The sequence below is a fragment of the Alligator mississippiensis genome, chromosome 8 (genome assembly GCF_030867095.1).
Source record: "Alligator mississippiensis isolate rAllMis1 chromosome 8, rAllMis1, whole genome shotgun sequence".
Lineage (NCBI taxonomy): Eukaryota > Metazoa > Chordata > Crocodylia > Alligatoridae > Alligator > Alligator mississippiensis.
Window position 1 is genome coordinate 6,457,529 of NC_081831.1, and position 21,490 is coordinate 6,479,018.

At 41.7% G+C, this 21,490-nt stretch overlaps 3 protein-coding genes across 5 annotated transcripts in view; 2 read left to right on the forward strand and 1 right to left on the reverse strand.

Moving 5' to 3' along the window:
* The first annotated feature begins 407 nt into the window (after positions 1-407).
* Positions 408-8,546, forward strand: POLG2 (DNA polymerase gamma 2, accessory subunit). 3 transcript variants are annotated; one of them, XM_019494221.2, is made up of 8 exons: positions 408-738; positions 3,399-3,525; positions 3,677-3,782; positions 4,211-4,384; positions 5,881-6,018; positions 6,532-6,612; positions 7,322-7,422; positions 8,339-8,546. In XM_019494221.2, exons 1-8 carry the CDS (start codon positions 438-440, stop codon positions 8,502-8,504), a joined length of 1,194 nt encoding a protein of 397 aa, XP_019349766.2. In that variant the 5' UTR covers positions 408-437; the 3' UTR covers positions 8,505-8,546. The 3 variants fall into 3 exon arrangements, with proteins under 3 accessions (XP_019349766.2, XP_019349767.1, XP_019349769.1); XM_019494222.2 differs by having other exon boundaries at positions 648-738; positions 3,682-3,782; XM_019494224.2 differs by lacking the exon at positions 408-738 and having other exon boundaries at positions 2,169-3,525; positions 3,682-3,782.
* Positions 8,547-8,644: 98 nt separating this feature from the next.
* Positions 8,645-21,490, forward strand: part of PECAM1 (platelet and endothelial cell adhesion molecule 1) — a 73,946-nt gene continuing 61,100 nt past the window's right edge. The window contains exon 1 of the mRNA XM_019494212.1: positions 8,645-9,697. The gene's annotated coding sequence lies outside the window, so the exon portion shown is untranslated. The remainder of the gene's footprint in view (positions 9,698-21,490) is intronic.
* On the reverse strand, positions 9,697-20,461 carry MILR1 (mast cell immunoglobulin like receptor 1). Its single transcript, XM_019494184.2, has 8 exons — positions 20,326-20,461; positions 20,188-20,232; positions 16,119-16,406; positions 14,552-14,836; positions 13,884-13,997; positions 13,145-13,228; positions 12,327-12,398; positions 9,697-10,033 (listed from the first exon to the last, which is right to left on the reverse strand). Exons 1-8 carry the CDS (start codon positions 20,366-20,368, stop codon positions 9,906-9,908), a joined length of 1,059 nt encoding a protein of 352 aa, XP_019349729.1. The 5' UTR covers positions 20,369-20,461; the 3' UTR covers positions 9,697-9,905.

The window sequence follows — 21,490 nt, forward strand, 5'->3', positions numbered from 1 at the left end:
CAGCTCCCCTTCCCTGTGACAACCTGTTCCTTGGCATCGCAAAGTTTTAGGGCACCTGGCAGGCCCCTGCTCCTGGAAGAAACCAGCAGGAGTTGGCATCACAGCCAGTGCTTCACCAACAACATCTGGGGGAGGCATGCCAACTCCCTGGAGCTATGCGGGTTTGCTTTCTCCTCCCTCCCCCATTTAACAGGGCACCCATCATGCAAGTCTCCCCCAGTCAATAAAGCGCTTCAAATGCAAGCGCTGCAGTGCCCTGCCTGCCGTCCCAGGGAGCAGCGGAGGGAGAATCAGCAAAGGCTGGAACAGCCAAGCTGTTCCGGCGAGCAGGGGGAGAAGAGGAGCGGGAGGGGGCAGCCGCGCATGCGCACGAATCGTGGAGCGTCGCGCATGCGCATTTCCCGCCCGGGCGCTGTGAGGCGCAGCCTCTAGGCCGCATGGCGCTGAGGCGGGTCGCGCTACGGGCCGGGGCCGGGGGCTGCCGGGCGCGGAGTGCGGGGCCGGGCGGGGAAGACTATGAGGCGCTGCTGGAGCTGTGCCGGCGCCGGCACTTCCTGCGCGCCGGGCGGCCGGGCCTGGGCCCGCTGGGCGTGGTGCTGCGCGGGCAGCTGGCGGCGGAATGGCGGCGCGCGGGGGCCGCCTGCCTGCAGCCCGTCTTCGCGGCCGAGGGCCCGCTGCAGCGCGCGGGGGGGGTAGCCCCGGGGGGGGCCGTCGAGCTCCGCCGCGACCTCCTGCACGGTACGTGAGCCCGCCGACTGGGCTGAGGTGGGCCCGGCCTCGCGCCCTGGCAGCGGCGGGTGGAGGGCGCTGCGGCTTCAGAGCTTGTGCTGCGCATGCGCGGGCCGGGGTGCACCAGGCTTCGGCGGCGCAGTGGAAACGTGGGCTGCGTCTGTCTGCCTCTTGTCTCTCCATCTGTCTATGTCTGTATACATACATACGCGTGTATATACGCATGTGTGTATATACATACGTGCTTTGGCCAGTGTATAAAGTGAACATTTATCCTGCCTTTTATTTCAGGCTAGCCTGCAGCTGTCTTGGACAGCACGTGGTGAAGTGAGCTGCAGCTCGGGAAATTTTGGGTTGCGTCTGTCTCTGTCTCTGCATCTAGTTATGTGTGTGCATGTGTGCACATACACACTTTAGCTAGTCTATAAAGCGAAAATGTATCCTGCCTTTTATTTCAGACTAGCTGGCAACTGTCTTGGACAACATGTGATGAACTGAACTTCAGCTCAGGAAAGCGTGGGCTATGTCTGGCTATATCTCTCTCCATCTATTTACACACATGCATGTTTGTGTGTGTATATGTACATACATATAGTGATATAGGTATCTCTCCAGTGATAGAGATATTTCTATATATAGCTCTCTCTATATATATAGATAAATAGAAATATATACAGGCATCCCCCGCTTAGCGCTTTTAATTGGTTCCTGGAAAAAATTAACATTGAGCAAAACCGACCGAAAGTATTTGATGACCCAAGATAGAGATTGCAATTGTTTTTAATGAGTCAAGATAGCGACTGTGAGCATTGTAACGAAACTCATTGAGCGCTAAGTGAAATCAGGTATCAGTTTTAAATGAGTGTGTAACATAACCCAAGTGTTATAGTGAAATGGCACTAAGTGAAACAGCGTTAAACAGGGCTTGCCTATATATATAGATGGATATAGACATATAGATGGGTATAGACAGACATACGTGTGTGTGTGTGTACATATACGCACTTTGGTTAGTCTATACTGTACAGTGAAAACTTACCCTGCCTGTTACTTGACTTCAGACTAACTGTCCCTTGAACAGCATGGGATGAAGGGAGCTTCAGCTCAGGAAAGTTTATGCTGTATCTGTTGATTTACATGCATGTATATGTACATGCATTCACTAGAGGTGCACTGATATATCAGTCCATAATGGATTGGCACCAATAAAAGGAAAATTGACATTTTATTGGCATTTGGCTTTTTTGACTGGTGTAGCCAATAATGTCATTGATAAATGCTGCGTGTAGGCATGCAGCCCAGCAACTTGGTGAGCAGCACTTGGCCAGTAAGTGTGTGGGTGGGAAGGGGCATGGGGCAGATCAAGGCCCCCACAGTGAGGGAGGGAGTGGGGCCAGGGCAGGTGCTGCCCAGTTGGGGCGGGGTGGGGTGTGCGATGAAGCCACAGACAGCTCATGTGGGGGATGCGGGGATGGCTCCTTGTTGCTGCGTGCACCCCCAGAGGAGGCATGGGGGGCATTTGTGCCTCAGATTCATGCGTAGGGCAAGGGCACGCTGTCTACTGCGGGCTTGGGACCAGGGGCTGCACCAGCCTCTTCTGAGAAGTAGGTCTGGGCTGAGACTGCTTGGGGTGGGCCAAGTAGCAACAGTACTGGAAGTGGGGGCTACAGGGGCCACTCCCCCTCTCCCACACAGACTTACTGGCAGGACACTGCTCTCTAGGCTGCAGGACTGAATGTTGGCTATCAGATTGGTATTGGCTGATATGGCTGGATAATAATTGGCCATTGGTATTGGCCAAAACAAATCTTTATTGGTGCACCCATAGTACACACTTTGGTTAGTCTATAAAGTACAAGTTTACCCTGCCTTCTACTTGACTTAAATAGTAGGCAACCAAGTGTCTTAGCCTCTGATGAAGCGAACTTTAGCTTAGGAAAGCTTGTGTTATATCAATATAGCTACCCCCCCACACACACACACTACCTCCCTCCTTGAATTCAGACTAACATGGTTACCTATATTTTTGCCCATGGGGGAAATGCAGACTTTCTATATCGGTGTTTCTCAGCTTCTTAAGACTTAAAGCCCCCTTCACTAGATTTGAGGCACCCCATCAGAAAACTCTAGCTCTTCACTCATTTTTTGACCAAAGAAAAACAGAGTAGTTCTGTTGCAAAGAACTCAAAAACCACAACAGTGATTTTTAATACTGTGGATTCCTATGTGAAATCTCTGGGTTTGTCCTGTGAACCATGTTTGCAAATCTAACAGTGCTAACACTTTATGGCACCCTGGTGCACTCTTGAAATGATTTCATGGCACCCCAAGGTGTCATGTACCCTGGTTGAGAATCTGTTCTAAACAGAAGTGTTGAGAATCTGTTCTAAACAGAAGTGTTGAGAATCAGGAGAAAGGCTTATTATGCATCTGTGACTTAGTTAATCTCTAAGGTGCAAATCTACCTTGATTCTGGAAAACAAATGTGCTGCCATCGAGTTCTGCACATGCTCTGCCTGTTTAGTCTTGCAATGTCATTACTTTTACCCTTTTCCTCCCTTGCGGTACCTGGGCTGGCTTCTGTGGATACATTGGAAAGCATTACTTTTGATTGTAATAATTAAGATTCTTCTCATAGTTCCAGGTATGAATGATTTGTCTCTTGACAGGTGCGCTCGAGCAATATGTCAGTTGTCTAGAACTGGTAAACAAGAGGCTGCCTTATGGGCTTGCTCAGGTTGGAGTTTGCTTTCATTGTGAACCAGATTCTGAGAATCCAGATGAGAGCATCACAAGGTACAGTAATGACAACTGACAGATTTCTTTTTATATTTAAAAGAATGCTGACTTCTTTTACTTCTGGATTACATTTTTGAATGATGTCTCTTGCTTTTCCCTTGTTATTTTTTTAAAGGAGTTAACTTGCTCACCTTGCTATTGTTTAAAGAACAGGCGAAAGGACAATGTCTTCCCTTGTGTGGTTTAGCTCCGCCAGAACTATAGGACAGTGGCTTGATTATTGGTTACGCCAGAGGCTCCAGTGGTGGAGAAAGGTAAATATGGTATTTGTTTCTTTTTTAAGATTAAATATTGCAAAAACTTTCTATCTTTGGGGGGGTGGGTAAAGAGCACAGCTTTATGTTTACAGCATAATGATATAGGCACATATTCACGGCTGAAATGCAGCCACTCTTGGGGTAAAAAGCTATTTCCAAGTGTATAACAATGCTGCCAAGCAGATGTTGATGTGATTTAGCCAAATTAAAATTTTCATTTTCTTAAGTAACTTTAAGATTAGGGTGTTGCATCTGAGGTAACACTTTGCACTATGAATTATAATTTCTATTTTTCATGAAGGGTTAGAGGTCCATTCATTTTTCTTTTTTCCTCCCTCCCCCCTTTTTTTTTTTTTTTTAGGATTGCAATTCAGTTAAGATGCTCAGTAGATGGACTTCCTTTTTAAACCACCTCTTGTTTTCAGTTTGCAATAGGTCCATCTAACTTCACCAGCAGCGACTTTCAGGATGAAGAGGGAAGAAGAGGAGTTAACTTGTACTACGGCTTTCCTTGGGGAAAGGAATTGATAGAGAGGTTGCAGAATCTGGGAGATAAAGAATTGCTACAAATGTATCCGGGGGATAGCTCAAAATTACATGTAAGATTCACTTTGTTTTATTTGTAAGAATAATTGTAAAAGAATAATTGTATCTGAGAAGAGATACAAATGATCCCCTAATGTGGTGTAAATGAAATTTGTTCTTTTAAAATAAAGGGGTGTCATGGCATTTTAGATGATGCATTTAACAGACCTCAAAAGCAGAGAAGGAAGCTAAAGTGAAACTATTCTTTCACTCCCAGACCTGATTTTAATGTTAACATTGAGATGCATTGGCAGGGTAGTGAGGGGAAAGTTGTCTGGCCTGTGCCTTATACCTGTTCCTTGGGTAGCATTCAACTGCTGTCAGACTCTATCTTTCACCAGCCATAAGTTCACTTAAAAATGAACTGTAAAGGTCATTCTCACTCAGCCACTTGAAATGCTTGGTATTTGATAGAGAGTGGCTTAATGTACTGAAATGATGTAATTGCTTCTGTAGAAAATGCCACCTTTAGAAAAACAAAATGAGAGCAGGCCAGAGAAATCTTTCCCATGCGCACCCATGCAATAATGTAAATGTCCTGGTATATATTGTAGGTTCTGAATAAGCATTTTAATGCACATCATTTAGTTTTTCAGTACTGCATAGGAATATTACAGCAAGTGAAGGGATCTTATGTGGATAAAATCAGGATAGCAGCTTGCAATTCTAGCAAACTAAAGGGTGGGGGGAAGAGTTCTGGATGTTTGGGGAAAGTTTCTCTAAGCCTCATTGCTATTTGATTTTTATGAACTTTGAATTTCAGCCTGTTAATATTTTTAATATGTTTAAAAAGAAGTTCTGGCTACAGGTGCTAAGAGTATCTGTTACTAGTATAATGTTTACACTTTTCTACTTGGAAAGCTTTATATACAAATACTTGTTCTTCAGCAGGTAGCTATGAGATTCAACAGATAGACAAAAAGCTATGGGTTTTGCTACTAGAGATACCTTCCTTGAGAAAGACAAAGATCTTTTGTCTTGCACTTTTCCAGTTCAGAGTTTTCAGTTCAGTGTTACAGTAATTCTTAGAGATCTGCACTAGTTACTTGTCCACCTGTGGAATACATCTTCATCTAGTGTCAACATGCAGAATCCAAGAGCTTTCCTCTTTCTCTGCCATGTATGAGATTGGCAAAGGTTGCTCATGTTGACATTCTGGTATAATGATTGCTGACGAGAAGATTTTCCAAGGAGCCCAGTTCCTGCCTGGGTATGAAATAGCCCCAATATGCTGATCACAGGGCAAGTTGTAAGGCTGGTCTTCTTGGGAAGGGTCGGGGGAGATATTTATTTTAACAAGGGTTTGGTATTTCTCCTGTTTCTTGCTATAATTAAATTGGTTACAGCTATCTACTGTAAAGCTATAGATGTGGTTGGTAGTTTTGAATATGTTTTTGGTCTTGAATAGGTCAAGGGAGCTGAGTTTGGGATCAGTGCGTGTGTGTGTGTGCATGCACATTTTAAGTAAAATTGTTTTTGAGGGTTGATATTTTAATTTTTTTTCTTGCAGGCCCGAGATGGAAGGAAGACTGTTGTTCCTCATGTGCTCTCTGTGACTGGCAATCTGGACCAAGGAGTGTTAGCATATCTCTGTGATTCCTTGCAGTTGGCTGAGAGTTCTTTAGGCAAGAAAACTTCACAAAGACAGGTGATTCCTTTTAGCATGCCTGCAGATAAAGGATTGTGAAAATAGCAAGCCACTGAGACAAGGTCTGAACCACAGAATTCTGCTGAAAAAATCACAGACCTTCACCAGCATTGCTCAGTCAGCTATCATGGTGTGGAGGCAGCTGTGCTGACAGAAAATAGTTTTTATTGCCTTTTATGTTATTTGTAGGAGATGGTATAGTGATGCTGGTAGAAAACACCTTTTGTCAGCATGCACCTTGTCTCCACTAGGGGCTGTGGTGGCATACTTATACCACCAAAGGCTCTTCTGTAGTATAGACAACTTTAGTGGTACGTGGCATCTGACTCTATCTTACCCTAGGATTTCGTATAGTAAAAACATGTTTGTACATGTGGAATATATATTGTTTGTTCAGCAAAGCAGTAATTTTTTTAATAGTAAAAATATAAGTACTCATAATACTCTTTTATTTCTGTTTTATACATTTAGTGTCCTTATGCAGTAACCTGTTGCTTCTTCTGATGTTTCTAGGTGCTTAAGCTTCACCCTTGCTTAACGCCAATCAAAGTGGCTGTGGACATGGGAAGAGGCCCAGCAATGGATCTGAGACAGGTATATAATGACTAAACATTGGGTTGTGCAATTCTCTGTATTCTCGCTTTATAATTCTTGTGGTGGGTTCTGGATTTCTTGGTCCAGTTAGGAGAAATTTTGCTGCTTTGCTACTCTGCAGGGGGTAGGGCTTAGTTGTTAGGGAATCTTTCCAGTGTTTTTTTTTTTTTGTTTTTAATAGAAATGAGGTTTGGGGGAGTAATAGAGAATCCTTCAGGCTTGAATACATGGTGTCTCTGGCAGTATTTATAAAACTATTTATAGAACAATACAATTAACTGTATTCAGAGCAAACAAAAATAAGTATTTAATTTAGCTATTTCTAGTTTTAGGTATTAGATGCCAGGTAGTACGTGTTTGCTTGCTTAAATATATTTAGGTATTAAATGTGTACCCTAAATGTCTCTAATCCTTTTTAGTAATTTTAGTAACATAGACACAATCTTCAGATAGAGACAATGTTTTTTTAATTGTCTTTTTAAGAAATAAGCATGGAAAAGATCCATCTGAGCATAGTTTTTGAGTGGTAAGGCATATATGAAAATTGAGATGTTAGTATTATTGCTCTCCTTTGAGTATGTGTATTACTGTATATAAATCAATATTGTATTAAACATTATATTTGAGCTTTTGTGTAAAACAGATCTCTCTCTCTCTCTGAATATTTCAAATCATCAAATGCTCCCTTTTTATATGTGTGTATATATAGGTTTGTCAGGGACTATTCACCGAATTGATAGAAAATGGAATTTCTGTGTGGCCTGGATATCTTGAAACCATGCAGACATCTTTGGAACAACTTTACACAAAGTAAGGGAACACTGTCTGGCAAATAAAACGAATGGTCAGGTAGAAATGTCTTTAATTGAAAGAGCAAAAATTAGCTTAAATTCTGTGCAAAGTCACAGAGAACAGGAGAAAAAGGTCTGAAAACAGTAGTTAGTCTGTTTGTTTTGCTTGAGAGCTTATTACCACAGAGCTCACTAACTAAAGAACTTCAGTACACTATTCTCTCATTGATATTAAAACTAGTTGTATTTTTGAGTGGAAAACAGTAAAACATTTGAGGAAGTCCCTGTGAAAAATGGTGTTTAATAACATGATTAATAAACCTTATATTAAAAAAAAAAAAAAAAGCTTACAACTGCTTTTGCATGTGGACCTACTTCTGTATTTCATGTTTAAGCAAGTGATTTGAAACAGTAATTATTTACTGTTCACTGAGACTCTTACCAGTTGCATAATTCTCTCTCAGCAGATTATCTGCACAAATGATTGTGATTTATGCCATTAAGCTTTCCTAGAACTGGTCCATAACTTACACTTTGGAGGGATGATAACAAGTTGAATGAATTTGTCATCTGTGTTTTTTTTTCTCTTAACTTTCATTGAGCTTTCAGTAAGAAGCAAAAAACATACTAACTTTGCTATATTAAAATAGTAAGTTCAAAATAAAGCTTGTCTATTAGACAATTTCAGGAGAAGAATTACTATTTCTCCAGTAAAAATATTCCTATTATAGGTTACTAAATAAAACCCCTTTTGTTCCAAAGAAACCTACTAATAACTTGTAGCACTATAACTAGAAGGTCAAGGTGATGAAAGTGAGAAAGGAACACAGTACAGCATGCTGTGTATTGGACACAGTACAACATAACCCCAGTCTGTGTTGTCCATTGTACACCAAAGCTATAATGTTGTAATGGGTGCACTCTTTCTTTGGCAGGTATGATGAGATGAGCATCCTCTTCACAATCTTGATCACTGATGCTACTCTGGAAAACGGAATAGTCCAGTTGAGAAGCAGAGACACCACCATGAAAGAAATGATGCACATTTCTAAACTGAGGGACTTTTTAACCAAGTACATTACAGCAGCTAAAAATGCTTAAATTAGAATCTCTCTAATAAAAGGGTTTGGGTTCTTCCCCGCATTTTTACGTCTGAACTGATTTTTTTTTCCAAGCTGTTTCACTGAAGCATCAGTGGCATAAATGAAAAGCTAGCCAGAACTTAAGATTCTCAGTGCCCCATCTTGCTTTCTTAGCATTTCTTTTTATTTATATGGCTAGGAAAGTGCCTGTGGCATCCTCTAAATTTGATGCTGTTAAAGCAGTATGGTGCATCAGTTCTATATCAAATCCTAATCCTTTATGAAGGTCTTCTTGCCTGTGCCAGAGAGGGGGTCAAAACCAGGTTTGTCCATGGAAAGCATTAATCCCATTCCTTTTCAGAACCCCCTAGGTATGAAATGAGGGCACACCTTTCTGTTTTGGGAAGTTGTCTAATTGGTGGCCTGTGCACCTGAGCATGACAAATCCCGACCTGATCTGTCAAGTCTGGTTCTGCTCCTCTCTTTGTTGTAGGTTAAAAATTGTGTCCTAGGAATCTAGCCTCTTGGAAGAAATCCTGTTTAAAACTACATAATACAGCAGTCAGTGACACATTGTGACAGCTTTTGGTCTTTGCTGCAAAGGGAAGATAAACAGAACCTAATACACAGTATTTCAAAAATCCTTAACTATAGAAAAAGTCAGTTGGAAAGCAAAGGCATGTAATATCTTTGATAATGGTAGGAGTTGTTTATGTGCAAGTGCACTTTATGATGATTTTTTTTTTCAGTTAGGCATTTGGATGATGGCCATTTCTGACTAATTGAAATGTTACTGTTAAAATGTATTTGCATTTCAATGATGACAAAGCAATTTAAATAGTTAAGTCATGCATTTTTTTTTTTTTTTTTCAAGCGATACACTTATGTAGATAGGAAGAGACATTTGCCACAACTTGAGCAAGGGAGTTGTTTTTTATGTAGTAAATTGGACTGTCAAGATGCTAAAGAAGGACTTGCTCTTAAATTGGTATCAGAAAAGACTGATTTTTATCACCTGGCTACTAAATAATTAGGCTATGAAATTAATGCCTGAATACTTGCATCACAGAATCATACAGCTGGAAGGAGCATCAAGAGTCATCTAGTCTTAGCTCGTACAAGGATCCAGAACTTGCAATTTTTAAACCATCCTAGATAGAGGCTTATCCAGCCTTTGAAAACCTCCAAGGAAGAGATCTACAACTTTTCCAGGTAACTTGTTCCATTGTCCTCCTTGGCTGTACAGTTAAAAAGTTATCCCTTAGTTTTGGTCTAAATCTGCTTTCCCAGTTTTTAAATCCATTGCCACAGGTCCCACCTCCTGGAGCAAAGAAAAAAATGTTTCTTCATTTTCTTTATGGCACCCTTTCAAATATATTAGCTTCTTTTCTTCCAGTGCAGTATCAGTGCTCATGCTAGCCTATAGAAGTAGAAGTTCTCTTTTAAATATTTTATAATTTGTTTTCTCGTATATCATCAAAGAGAACTTACCTTGTATTCTGCTTATGAAAACTTCAGAGTAGTTGACTGTATCTGTGCTCAAGTTCACTAAAATAGGGTAGGCACAATGAATAAACACATACTGGATAGCTTCAGAATTAAGTTGTTGAATTTTATACCAGAGAGGTTAGTAGTAGAACTGTTCAAGTTGAAAATTCTACTTGGATTTGGACATTATTTTGCCTTTTTCCAGGGAGTGCTAACCATTCTATTCTACAGAACATTTCCCAAAATACTGACATCAGCCCCCCCAAAACAGCAATACTCTTGCCTCTTATTTCTTTTCTAATGGCTCTTTTCCCAGCATTATTATAAATATCTGTGTTTTTTTCTTAAATTTCTTGTAAGAATTAGTTCCACCCTTTGAATTTTTTTCCCTGGGAATTCATTAGTGGTAATATCAATAACGGGCAGGAGGGTAGTATTATTTTTAGTGTTAGAGTGTCGGAGAAGAAACTATGGCTACTGAATCAACTTCAGATGCATGATATTTCAGGGAGATTGTTGTTTTCTTTGAAAGAGAGATTCCATCAACAAAGGGGACTTGCAGCTAGAATCCTAATTCAGAGGTGTATGGTTAGCACTAGCAATTCATCTTTCATTGTATTTTGATGTCTGTTAGGAATGGATTCTAGACGTGCCTCTCATTTTTCAGTCTCTTGTGGAGTGCTGAATACAAGGGATCTGTCCCTACAGAATGCCATGCTTAGTCTCTGGAAAGAGGGAGCATGGAATAAAAGTAGATTTCAGAGCAGTGGTGGGCAGTTATTTCAGCTGGAGGGCCACTTAACAACTTTGAGGGCCTCAAAGGGAGCTCTCCACCCTGACCGGTGCCCCTCCTCCTGATCAGTGTCTGGGACCAGAAGTCCCACACCTAACCCATGACTTGCCAAAAATCCTCTTCCTTCCCCTAGAAGTGCTCCTTTTTTGGGGGGGGGTTTGCCATCTTGGACTGGGGAAAAAACCCCAAATCCTGTACTAAAAATCAAACATCTTACTATAGCATTTTAATTGCATTTGAAAAAAAAGTTTGTCCTGACTGACATACAATATACACTATGCAAATGGATATTGGGTGTGGCTGGGGGTGGGGGGTGGGAAGGTTTGTGTAAGGGGGGGTTATGGAAGGGTGTGGGTGGGTGTGAGGTTTGGGGGGCTGGGTCCAGGGTTTGTGGGTTGGTGTGGGCCTCCATGGTGCTCAGCCCCTGCTGGTGACAGTGGCAGCAGCAGCAGTGGGCAGCAGGTGCTCATGGCAGGCAGAGCCCCCACAGTCGTGCGCCAGTTTGGCTGAGCCCCGGGATCTGCCCATGGCAGCAAGGAGCTGGCCTGAGCCAGCCTGCTGGCATACAGCTTTGGGCAAGACCAGATTGGCTGCCAGCATGTGGGACACCCAGCACTGTGAGCAGGAGCTGCATGCCATCAGGCTGGGCTGGCTCCATGCCTCCATGTGGGGCTTCCAGTGCTCCAACAGGGAGCTGCATGTGGAGGTACGGAGTCAGCCAGGCCCTGCCCAGCAGCGCACACTCCTGGCTGTAGTGCTGGGAGCCCCACAGGCTGGCCAGAGCCAGCCCAGCTAGCCTGATGGCACATGGTTCCCAGAAATAGTGCCGGGAGCCGCACGTGGCAGCATGGAGCTCACTGAGCCCAGTGGTGTGCAACTCCCCACAGCTCCCAGTTTACGTGCCATTGGGCCAGGCAGGCTCTGTGCCACCATGTGCAGCTCCCAGCTCTCCTTCCGGGAGCCACATAACATCGGGTCAGCCAGGCAGGCTCCCAGCACTGCAGCCAAGAGCATGTGCTGCCGGGCCAGGCTGGACTGGCTCTGTGCCTCCATGTGGGGCTCCCAGCACAGGATGCGGGAGCTCCCCTCCCCACTTACCAGCTGTCCAGTTGCGGGCCCTTGTGCCCATGCCTCCACATGGGGCTCCCAGATGGAGTGCTGGGAGCCCCATGGAGGTGGAGGCACATAGCCCTCCAGTCTGATGGCGTGCAGCCTCCAAAAGTGCACCTCCTGGTGGCTGTCAGAGGGGCAGCCATGGGCCAGAAATAATCGTTTTTTGGAGGGGCCTTGCTGACTGGATAGGATAACCTGCTGCAGGGCATATTTTGCCTGCCCCTGTTTTAGAGTAAAATTTAAAGTCATCAAGCCTTGAAAATGGCCTGGCTACAAGTAAATATTTGACTAGTGTATCAATGCACCTTGAATGGCAAAATACCAGAGAGTTTTTGACACTGCTCAGCATAATTACGTATCAGACTTAAATCGGTAACTGCATTTCCAGAATGTTAATCGTACATGAAGTGCTCCATTCTGCACACTCTTACAATCTCAGACTCTTACCTCGTTTATCTCCTTTCTCTTTTCTGATAATTGAAATGTTGGCGTACTGCAGTTGATCAGATTCATCATTTGCTGCAGGAAATCAATTGAAAAGGAGTTAAAAGACAAGTTGCAAGGAATTATAAGTAGCTGGATTTAACTATGGGAAGGGGGACAGAGTGAGACTCAACCTGGGGTATAAGAAACACAGTATCTTGATGCAATCAAGGAGACACTATGTTAAGTGCTATCCTGGGGTTATTTTTTAGCTCTGTTTGAGCAAAGTGGCTCTGGACCACATCAAGATTGAATAACATTGAGAGAGAAGAATTAAACTACTTTTTGAACAGTACAAAGCAAAGTATGGAATCTGTATGCTCATTTTGTTGCAAGTGTGCTATCAACATACAAGTCCTGTCTTCAGAGCTTATAAATGAATGCTGTGCAGACCCAGGTGCTTTTTTTTTTAATCAAATGGTATTTCATTTTCATATTATGTTTTAATAGTTACTTTTGTCTACTCCACGGATATGTTTCCCTTCTAACCCCTTCTCCAGACAAGTTTCTAAGGTTTTCCAATTCCTTTATAGTGATTGGTATTATCAGGCTGCTGGCTGGTTAGGTGGCTGGTATGAGGTACTAATTTAGAGCCTAGTCTCAGAGATACTTAGCACCGGGACTTCTAGCTGAGTCCAAAAGAAGTTGCATTGACTTCATTTGCATCTCTTTCATCTGACACTCAAAGGAATTATCTTTATTAGTTAAAACTAGTTCATCTTATCCTGTTGTCAAACTTCTGTATGCAAATGTCATGAAAGAAAGAGCAGTTTAAACATTACCAATCTCAGTGTATATCACACAGTTTTCTGACTCTGTCTTGTCTGAAACAAAACCAGTAGATGATTTAGGTGACTTCAGTTTTCCTGCAAGATAAAGGGGAAAAAAGTGATAAAAATATCAACTTCTCAAAAAAAAAAAAAAGTATGTCCCGTGACTTTTTAACAATGATTTTAAATAAAGCGTTTTTTGCCAATGGGCATGCCTTAAAAGAAGTGCTACTCAAATCTGACAATGTCTTTACTTTGTACATAGGTACTGGGAGAGGAAATGAGTTGTTCCCAAATCTGTATCTTAAGTTTAGATAGAGATACTAGATAAAAAACGAGCTGTTCTCAGATCCAACAGGTGTGCTACATGTGCTTTTATAAAGAGATTTTTCTACTTACCTTTCTACTGTAAGATCCTGATTGTGCAAACACATAATGAAAGAAGTCCTATTCAATGGAATCAATTATGTAAACAAAGTTATGGAGTTGTATAATTTGTGATGGGATTGGGCTTAAAACATTGCCAAAAATCATTTTGCTTGGATGTCTGCCTTTAAAAAACACTTGGAGTCAATTGAAAAGAGAATCAACTCAATTGATTCTCAAACTCCCCAAACAGTACCCTAACTTAACTTTGCTTACGAAACGCCTACCCAAATGAAAAGGTCTTACTTTCCTTCCAGAAAATGTTCAAACCCACCAAAGGAGCGAGAGAGAGAGAGAGCGAGAGAGAAAATCAAAAGTAACTTACTTGCTTTATACCAAGGAAGGAAAAGAAATGGAATTGCCACAGCAATCACGATTACCACCAGCAGGAGGAAGACCAGAAGAGAAATCCAGAGTAGATAGGAAATGCCTGCCTTCTCTGTAAAAAGATGAAAAAGGAGGCTTATAGAAACATGCAACACATTTCATTTTGTTTCCTGTAGTCTTTTTCTTTAAGATCAAGGCTCAGCGTTTCTTTTCTCAGTCTGACATGCCAGTAGTAAATAAAACAGTAGCATGGCATGGGATCTGCATAGGAAGGAAGGGGACTAGTTTGTGACTGAAATCCCACAGCTATCTAGAGGAATAAAGGGACAGAATCTCCCTGTAGCAGGAAGTAGGGAATTAATTTGAAATTCAGGTCTATTAAATCTCTCTGGGATTGATTCAGAGCAAAGCCAGGGCTATTTACAAAGGTTACTCCTTTTTGGAGGCTCTTCATGCTCTCTTCCTAAGTACTAGTTTACAACCTCAACTGGGCTCTGTCTTTTGAAATAACTACCATCTCTTGCAATTAGACCTCAAGAGTAAAGTTCTTGTGAGGAAAAAATAAAACCAAAAGCTCTCTGCTTTGCTGGACATGGTACCCCCACTTCTAACACAGATAGTTAAAGACTTTTCCTGTAGTGCTAGTAAAAATTATCAAACACATACCTGACAAGGTAAACCTGAGACTGTTGCTGTATTTCTTTGAATTGGGAATTCTGTTTTCAGCTTTGCACTTATAGTCACCCAAAACATTGGAAGAATTGATAGTTAAAGAAATATTAGCAGCTGCCTTCCCCTGTACACATATAGGGGGTGATATAGTCTTATTTCCTCTAAAAAATCTGTATGTGATAGGATGAGAGCCATTCTCTGAGAGACAAAAGAGCGTCACATTCTGGCCTGTCTTAACTCGGGAAGTGGGTGAGCTCAGCACTGGTTGGGACACAGTTTCTGTGAAAAATAATCATAAGAAAGCAAAAATTAAATACCATCTCAAGTGTGACCTTCACACCTAGAAACAAGTTCTGCTGATCGCAATAGAGTGACACCCATTTACACTGTGACAGTTTAGGTCAGTGGTTCTCAACATTTCTAGACTCAGGGCACCCGCCAGCTCTTAGTATGAATTCTTTTCTGACAATAAAAAAATCAGAGTGATTGTTCTATTGCAAAAGATTTGGAAGACCACAACAGGTTAGAATGTCTTTAATACTATGGATTCCTGTTTGAAACCTCTGTATTTGTCTTGTGAATCACGTTTGCACACGTAATAGTGGCACTCCATGGCACCCTGGTTGAGACTCACTGCTCCAGACAAAAACATACTGTTTCAAAATTATTCTGTAGCACATCTCCCAAGATTGAATGGCTTATTGAGTACTTAGTCTTTTTGCTTTAAAACAGGTTTTTATTTCTTTTTTAAACCTTTGTTCAAAGATCAATGTGGGATAGCAAGAGGAGTGGGGTTATCTGTAGTCCTAACATGGTCCTTCATTGTACTCCCAAGCCACCTTGTGTGTATGCGGTCTTTATCACATCAAGGCCAGGCTGAGGTACTTCTCTTACATGAGAAGTGTAAAAAATTGGTCCCTGATTATTTGCCTATTTCTGAGGCCCCCTGTCCATATTACATTTATGCTGTGATTAACATCTTATCTCCTATGCCTGGCAGCCCAACCAGAACTGCTGGGCATGAGGTTTTGACAATAAGCTACTTGTTGGCCCCAGATCTCAAATTCAGGGCTGTTCTTGACACATTGGGTAAACCAGACCCGGGATTGTTTGAGGTTGGGGCTGAGAATCAGCTGATTTTTGGCCCTGTGTACAGGGCTGCAGCACCTGGTTTTGAACTTGCCAGTACAGGAGGAGCCCAGGATTATCATCACATGCTCCCCATGTAATGGCATAATTCAGATCTGATCCCTGATCCCAAAATCACACCTCTTGCCATGCAAATGTGGCTTAGCAGGAGGCACAGTTGTTGGAATCAGAGATCAGATTGCATTGCACCATTAAGTGAATGTGTGCCAGGGTCTGATTGTAGTTTCTCCGCTCTTAGAGCCTTCTCTTGCTCTTGGTGTTTACAAGTAAAATTCCAAAATCATATGTCTATACTTAATACATTCATCATAGCTCTTCAGATAGGTGGCGAAGGATTAAAGACTTTGTGGGGTTGACTGTTATCAACTCGGGTTTCCTGATGTTGCAAAATGTAACAAACCATAACACCTACCTATTAATGTCAAAATTAAACTCTTGCTGTATTTTGTTTTCTTGAGGATTTCATTTGTGGCTTTGCACGTATGTTTGCCTGTATCACTTGCAGACTTGATATTCAAGATAAACTTAGCTGGCATCCCCGCACTCTTGGTTTCAGTGAATAGTTTCTGATCGTCTCTAAAAAGAGTATAGTTGATCGAAAGAGAGCCAGAGCCTGAGAAGCAAGTCATCGTCACATTCTGGCCTATCGTTACCTCTGAGTTTCTGTTGGGTAGCTTGAGCTCAGGATTAGATAGCAGCTCTGAAGAAAGAAAACATTTATGAGTAAAACCAGACCTGGGTTCTATCTGTTGTTCCTGAGGACAGTTAGTATAATCATGGGCATGCCATCCTCTTTAAACAAGGGTGAAGAGAAAACCACCCCTGTTCATCAGCCAGAGCTACAGTAAAGTTGAAGAGATCTTGTTTCTTCTTAAGACTCAAATCATTCTCAGACCCTTTGTGAGCCTGAATATGCTATCCCACTTGGGCCAGAAATCTGCGCAGGAGACTAAATAGTTCACTTGTCCCTCAGTGAAGTCATGTCCTTCCCCAGCCTGAGAAGGTCATTGCAGCTGCAGAGTTGAACCTTATCTGAATTGATTTTGCTGAACAAGAGAAATACATGTCATAAAAGCAGGGAAAGGGGAGCAGGGCATGAGTTCCCAGCACCAATATATGCTTCTGTGATTTGGGGCTGCTATATTACAAAACGTGATCACCAGCCCAGGAGCTTTAGATGGACCAAAACAGCCTCTTGAATAAAAACATCATGAAGTTTAAAACAGGAATTAAGTAACTGAATTGTTATCTACCTTCAGAATTTTATGATCCAAAATGATCAAAATCATCTATATTCATTATAAGCATGTCTCTGGGCACAAAGATTTCTTTATAATGACCTTTTCAAGAGTAGATGACATTACATGACCAGAAAGATGGAACAAAAAAAATGTGTTAGAACTATCTTACACGCCAATCGTATATCTGTTCTGATTGCCTGCAGCACAAATTCTAAGAAGACTCTTCTTGATAAATCTTCTGAGGCCAGATGTGGTCATTGCATATCTTATTTTCACTGAGATGAAATACCCTAGAGGACAGATTTCCTGTGGAGTGTTATATGCAATGGGTTTCTAAGTTAAAGTTCTTAGTCAACATCTGTGAAATGCATTGTGATCCTAGTATGGGTGTTGCTCTGGTTATGAAGGGGCGTTACCCTGTTCCTACTGAAAGGGGACTTCGTAGCAGCCTTCAACTACCTGAAGCGGGGTTCAAAAGAGGATGCAGCTGAACTGTTCTCAGTGATGACAGAGCAAGGAACAGTGGTCTCAAGTGGCAGCAAGGGAAGTTGAGGTTAGATATTGGGAAGAATTATCTCACTAGGAGGGTAGTAAAACACTGGAACAGGTTACCAAGAGAGGTGGTGGACAAAAACCTGACTAGACAAAGCTTTGGCTGGGATGATCTAGTTGGGGCTGGTCCTGGTTTAAGCAGGAGCTTGGACTAGATATGACCTCCTGAGGTCCCTTCCAGTCCTAATTGTCTCTGATTCTGATACTGGTGTTCATTTGAATTATCCAGCAGGGGTGAATTGGATTCTGCAAGTACAAACTTTTCTTGCTTACAAAAAACTGCCTTCTTTCCTCAGTACAGAAGCTCAGATGGAGTAAAAATACCAGTGTACATAAACTATTGTCAAAGCCCATGACACCCATTACATAATCTTCACAACCTCTCTGCAAGATAGATAAGTGTTAGTGCTGAAGCTGAGCTGCAGTGATCTCCCCAAGGCTATAATGAGACAGCAAGAGTTGGGCTTACATCTCAGGAGTTTCTGGTCTACAGTCCCAAAATTATTTCCTTCCCTTGAAGTGGATTTCTTTCTTACTGCTTACAATGATCTGACTGGGTCCTATTTCTTCTGTGTAATTGTTGCTTGACCATTGGCATTTATATGCTCCTGAATCTGAGACATTTGCTGATTCTCTGATGTAGCTGCCATAACATTTTTCAGAATCATGTGAAATTGTGAGGTCCTTTTTTTCTCCATCCTTGTGAATGACCATTCTTGCTTTCCCAGTGATGCACCTTATTGAACTGTAGGAGCAAGCGATGTTCAGCCGTGTTCCTTCTTCAATTGTAGTGAAAGGGGAAATATCCATTGATAGTTTTAGAAGTGCTTTTTCTGCAAAAGAACGTGTCCTTTGTCACGTGGATACCTAAATGATAGAGCTGCAGCTTTCAATTGACTGAACACAGAGAGAACCTGGTGGCCTATGAGAGTAACATGAAGTGCCAGATAGCTAGAGATGGACCAAGTCTGGTAACCCTGGCAAATCTCCCAGCCAGAGTGAAGCTGCTTTTGATTTTACAGCTGCTCTTGCCTCTTCTCACCTAGTTTTGAATATAGCAAGTGACCATGCTTCCTGCCCCTCCCTTGAGACAATAACCTGCCAGCTAACATATCTTCACCCTCAGGATTTTTTTTCTTAAAATGAGCATTTTGTATTTGCTTATCGTTGCCATCTGCTTAGGGTCATGGGGCTGAACAGGTGCCTCCAATGTGAGGAATGGGGGTAAACTTTGTTCCTCCATTAAATGATTCCCAGAACGGGATCCTTTTCCTTTTGCACACTTAAAGCTCCTGCCTCTGGCATGGGCACCTCAGCTGGCGGAGATATCAGCTATTTAGCTGCTTCATCTCCTATCACTACATGGCTCTGGCCTGTCATATGAAAAATGCATCCCTTTTTAATCCAAAGGAGAACATGTATAAAGTTTAAGGGTGTAGGGCGTTGTAACTTGACGTGCTTCAGAGGGCAAGTGGACAGAGAAATGAACCCTTTGAAGTATTCTGAAAATGATGGAAGTGAGCCAAAAATAGTCCTGAAGAAAACAAGTACTAGTTAGAAGCTGTATGGAGCATGGTAACAGAAGCCTCAGTCCTCCAGCATCCCACAATGCTCCATGCTCTGCCCTAATGGAGGGAATGGGGAGAATGGGGCAGATAATCAATGAGCTGTCCCATGAGCTCTGCCTCTACTCTCCCAGAGTACCTACCTGCTGGAACTAGGAGACCAGAGGCCCTGCATGGTGAGGGTGCTCCAAAAGAGTGGAGATAGAAGGCACATGAAACCTGTCACTGACAGTCAGGTCTGCTCCCACTACCCTCCTGGCAGGGGAACAAAGCCACATAACACAGCAGTCCCCCTGTTGCACACAACTCCCCCCTAGTTAGAAGGCATGCCACTGCATGCATCCATGTACATAGGGGGCTATACATCTGTCTGTGGCTGACACTCCATTTTTGAAGTGCTTCAAAGTGCAACTGCACTTGGAAACAATTCAGAAGTTACAGCTGTCCATACCCTAAGCCTATCAAAATCTTCTGAATTGATATAGCAATGGTAAAAATGTAAAGATACAAGATTGGGAGAAGCAGACACTGCGTGTTTAAAGCTGTATGGAAAAAGGGCGTGTTCCTTTTTTATGAGTTGATAAATGATAAATCATATCTGACCGTGTAAGGAAGGACAGTATCATAATGATGTATGTGCACAAACATGCTGAGTTAAGGTCATAAATGAAGGTTTAAATTTATTCTTTCCTGACTTAACTTTTGCAGCCATCACCTTCTGTTAAGAGAGAGGGTTTTATTTTATTTTCATTAAATCTTGAGAAATGTGGTTGTAGGAAAAAAACCTGTCACACGTGTAGGGAATAATTTTAATCTTTCAACTACGTGTGATGGAAAGTTTATTTCAAGAGCCAACTACAGTATATAAAATAAGGTAGAAAGGACATTGTGTAATTTTGCTGTGAGACTTTACTAATGTCCATGCAAAAACTTTAAGCATTTGTGAATATACACAGGATTTTCAATGTATCAGAATAGAGAGAAAATTTGTTTTGGTCATTTTTAATTGTCCCATCCTATACATAAATAAAAGGAGACTGAAGAAAAAAAAGTAACAACAGAAATTTAAATTAGCAGGCTCTGTAGCAATTAATATAGTAAAACTGAAAAAAAGAGAACTTACCACTGCCGTTCTCTTCTGAATTTTTGTTCTGTTGAGTGGCTTGAACTATAAAAGAGAGAAAAAGATCTTGAGCACATTTAGGTAATGGCTGCAGTTTGGAATTAGGTCCAGTTGATAAATAGCAGATCCATGGCTTACAGTGGGATAACAGAAGAACCAGGAGAGTCATGAATGTAAGCATTTTCTCACAAAAATGAAGAGGCTGTTAAGTTGAGCAAACCCGGGTGTCACTGGTAAAGAGATCTTCGAAGGGGATGGCACAAGATTTAAGGAAGTTCTAATTATGGAAACAGCAGAGGGTGTTTCCTGGTAATATTAACATAATTTGTCAGAATCTGTCTGGATCCTGCCTAAGGAAGGTTTTAGCATCTAGTGGCTAGAGCAGAGATTTAATAAGAGGCACATCTACAAGTTCAATTAGTGCACTTTAGGTAATGCACATTAAATCTAGCATCTCCATTGCGAGGTACTAGGAAAATGTGCATTAGCTAAAGAGCACAGTTTTTTGTGATGCTTTAATGCTCTTTAAAACATCGGCTAATACACATTAAAGCACATGTGTAGACATGCCCAAGGAGTCTGGGTTCTTGCCACTTTCTTACATGCCTCATTTAAGAGTCAGAAGACTAGTGGTTTCCCTTTGCCATAGCAAGGAAACATGTGGAAGAGCTGAATGTGCTACAGGCTTATTACAACACAGTCTAACAGACTATATATAACCAAGGGAATGCTACATAACTGGAACAGTTTTGCTTGCTTTGTTCTTGGAAAGAAACAATCCCCTGCCACAGCAGCCACAACTGTATTTTAATATATTTGGGGTTAGCACTGGGCACTGTGTAGATCTTAGTGTGGACACAACCCTGGCAGTATGTCTGTGCCAATGTAAAGCAGTATTTTAGCTAGACTGCCTATTTGAACAAAAAATGTTGTCTTGAAATGGAAAGAGAGAATGCCAACAAATCCTGTGATCCAACTAAAACGAACTTACATGGTTGTGTATTTGTCTGTATTGTTACTGTATCAATTTGACATTTCCAAGCAATGGCCCTGCAAGTCAGTTTTCGCATACCATAAATACAAAAGACCAGAAAGGGCCAACTTAATATTTTGAGATATCTTGGTTTCACAGACTGAAGCATGCATCTGTAATTTTAAATGAACAGTCAGGGTGTGCTAGATGTCTGCAGCCAAAGATGGTCCAAAAGAAATAGAAATATGAAAATGTAAAATTAATCCAATGAATTTGTATAGATAAATTCTTGTTTGTTTTGATTGCAGGGTATTTTTTGTCTTGTTTTCT